At 32.6% G+C, this 3,346-nt stretch overlaps 1 protein-coding gene across 1 annotated transcript; it reads right to left on the reverse strand.

Moving 5' to 3' along the window:
- Nucleotides 1–2,244: 2,244 nt before the first annotated feature.
- LOC112637708 (histone-lysine N-methyltransferase SETMAR-like) lies at nucleotides 2,245–3,111 on the reverse strand. Its single transcript, XM_025407937.1, has one exon. It carries the CDS (start codon nucleotides 3,109–3,111, stop codon nucleotides 2,245–2,247), a length of 867 nt encoding a protein of 288 aa, XP_025263722.1.
- Nucleotides 3,112–3,346: the final 235 nt, after the last annotated feature.

Below are 3,346 nucleotides of genomic sequence, written 5' to 3' on the forward strand. Positions count from 1 at the left end.
CACACGAGTTAACGCAAAAAAACCTCATGGACCGAATTTCCATCTGCGAATCGCTGCTGAATCGCAATAAAATCGACCCATTTCTGAAGCGGATGATTACTGGTGATGAAAAGTGGATCACTTACGACAACGTCAAGCGAAAACGGTCGTGGTCGAATCGCGGTGAGCCGGCGCAAACGGTGGCCAAGCCAGGATTGACGGTCAGGAAGGTTTTACTGTGTGTTTGGTGGGATTGGCAGGGAATCATCTACTATGAGCTGCTCCCCTACGGCCAAACTCTTAATTCGGACCTGTACTGTCAACAATTGGACCGTCTGAAGGAAGAAATCGCCCAGAAGCGGCCAGCTTTGGCCAATAGGAGAGGAATTGTGTTCCATCAGGACAACGCCAGGCCACACACATCGATTGTAACTCGCCAGAAGCTCCGGGAGCTTGGTTGGGAGGTTCTTATGCATCCACCTTATAGTCCGGACCTGGCACCAAGTGATTACCATCTGTTCCTGTCTATGGCGAATAATTTTGCTGGTGAAAAATTCGCCTCAAGAGAAGCTTGTGAAAATCGACTGTCCCAGTTTTTTGCCAATAGGGATGAGGGTTTCTATGAGAGAGGCATAATGAAATTACCTTCAAAATGGCAACAAGTTATCGAACAAAACGGTGCATATTTGACCTAAATCGGATCGTTCTAACTATGCTAAATAAAGCCTTCAATTTAATGCAAAAATAATGGATTTCTTTTTACTACACCTAATATTTTGATACATAATTAGATATGTAATATCAAATTTTTTTTTGAAAATATATATTTTCAAATAATTAAGAAAGGCTGCTTGCAATAAATATTTTTTCCACATACTGTATATGTTATACATTAAAATCATTAAAATTATATCAAGTTAGTAAAATTATATCAATTTTTAATTTAAATAAATGTTAAATTCAATATTATTGATAATTAATCACATATATATGCTATTTTTCTTATATCTTTTGCAAATATATATAAATGTAATTTAGACTATAAAGGCAAATTTAATTTGATATATATAAATATTAAGTAATAATATAAAAACTGTATATTGGTTTCATATGTAATAGGTGCTTTTCATTTACAATTAGTGATATAAGATAACACACAAGCGTCATTCTATCTTCTTCAACATTCAAGAACAACAATGACAGAATGATACTTATGTCAATTTGTACCGCATTTATAAAAACACTCATTATTATCAAATATATACAATATTTTATAATAAGTAATTTCCCACTTCAATGTGCATATAACAATTCCACATAAAAATGTAATGATACTATTTTAAGAATATAACGTTACTTACAAAATACTGAGATATTCATGCCTGCCTTTTGAGTTTCATTAATTTGTATCTTATTGATTGCATTTATACTGGATGTGCACATATCTACATTATTGATTAGTAACTCATTACTATTTTGAAATTCCTGTCCAATTTCTGTAAACGCATAATATTTTTATTTTTTTTATCTATATTAATATCAAATATAATAACAAATATAAAATATTTTCCAGTGTGTTAATAAAATAACTGACAAAATCGTTAAAGTTAAATGTATATACATACCATAAAATATTAGTATGTCATCATCTCTTTTGTCATTGTGAATTTCACTCAAATTATTTTGACCAATAATAGATGTTAATTCATTCATAAAATCAAATAATGATTTATCTAAAAATAAATAAAATTTAATAAAAAACTTCATTTTACACTAATATAGATAAAGTAAAAGCATTATTAATAATTACATTCCTTTAAAATTTCTTTATATAATGTATATAATAACTGTATTTTTTATATAGAAAGAAATATTAACAGTTTACTCATTGGTGCAGTTTTGCATATTAGTCCTAGAATTGTTGTCAGTTTCTTGATCTATTGCTTCGATATTATGTAATCAGAAAGCAAAAAATTAAAAGTAGATTATTGTGTAGATTGTAGAATAAAAATATGTACTTAAATAACAAATCATTTAAAAGTTGTACAAAATATTAAAACATTTGTTTTTCTAATTTTTATAATCACATTTTTTGCTCATATTGACTTGAAAAATTAATACACATTTTAATATATTTTAATCATATTAGTATTAATCAATATAATTTATATCGATTTTTATATAATATGTATTGGGTTGTCCGGAAAGTCCGTGCGGATTTTTAAGCAAAATTCGAATGAAAAAATTTTGTTGTTAAAAGTTATTTCATTCTGTGATATATGCACCATTATTTTGCACAATACTTTTCCATCTTTCGGGTAATTTCATAATTCCTCTCTCATAGAAGTCTTGGGTTTTTTCGGCGAAGAAGCTGTCCAAGTAGTTTTTGAGGAGTTGCAAAGAAGCAAAGTTCAAACCATTAATTGAGTTTTGTAGCGACCGAAATAAATGAAAATCCGAGGGTGCAATGTCGGGGGAATACGGTGGATGAGGCAAAACATCCCAGCCAAACGCCAATAATTTTTGGCGAGTCTGCAAACTTGCATGAGGTCTGGCGTTATCATGATGAAAAACGACGCCTTTCCTATTGATCAATTCCGGACACTTTTTGGCGATTTCTATCTTCAATTTATCCAACTGTGAACAGTACTTGTCCGAATCGATGGTTTCGTTGTCCGGTAGTAGCTCATAATATACTATCCCCTTCCAATTCCACCAAATGCAGAGCATTACCTTTTTCGGATGTAAGCCTGCCTTCGAAGTGGTTAATGGCGGTTCATCTCGCTTGCTCCACGACCTTTTACGCTCGACATTATTATAAATTATCCACTTTTCGTCGCCTGTTATGATGCGTTTTAAAAATGAATCGTATTCATTGCGTTTGTATAGCAAATCGCTGATGGAAATGCGGTCAATACGATTTTTCTCAGTTAAGTCGTGCGGCACCCAAACATCAAGCTTTTTTACCATCTGGAGCTTGTTTAAATGTTCGGAAACAGTTGATTTGCCAATGTTTAACCTCGCTGCGATTTCCCGAACTGTGATCTGCCGCTCGGAATCGATTAAAGCTGTTATTTGGTCGACATCAGTGGTGACTGGCCGACCAGAGCGAGGAGCATCTTCAATATTCATTTCTCCTGAACGAAATTTAGCAAACCACTTCTGACACATGCGATCACTTACGGCATCTTCCCCGTATACGGCACATATTTTTTTTCGAGTTTGTGTCGCGTTCTTTCCTTTACGGAAATAAAAAAGCATTATGCATCGAAAAAACACGTTATTTCCTTCCATCTCTAAACTAATGTCAAGTAAAAAGTTTTTAATTTATTGGGATAATTAATATCACTAAGTATGCGTTGAAATG

This window comes from Camponotus floridanus, unplaced genomic scaffold (assembly GCF_003227725.1).
Source record: "Camponotus floridanus strain SB8 unplaced genomic scaffold, Cflo_v7.5 scaffold196, whole genome shotgun sequence".
In the NCBI taxonomy this organism is placed as follows: Eukaryota; Metazoa; Arthropoda; class Insecta; order Hymenoptera; family Formicidae; genus Camponotus; species Camponotus floridanus.

Excerpts from the sequence above, each read along its gene's own strand:
- LOC112637708 (XM_025407937.1), bottom strand. The coding sequence starts at position 3,111 with ATGAATATTGAAGATGCTCCTCGCTCTGGTCGGCCAGTCACCACTGAT.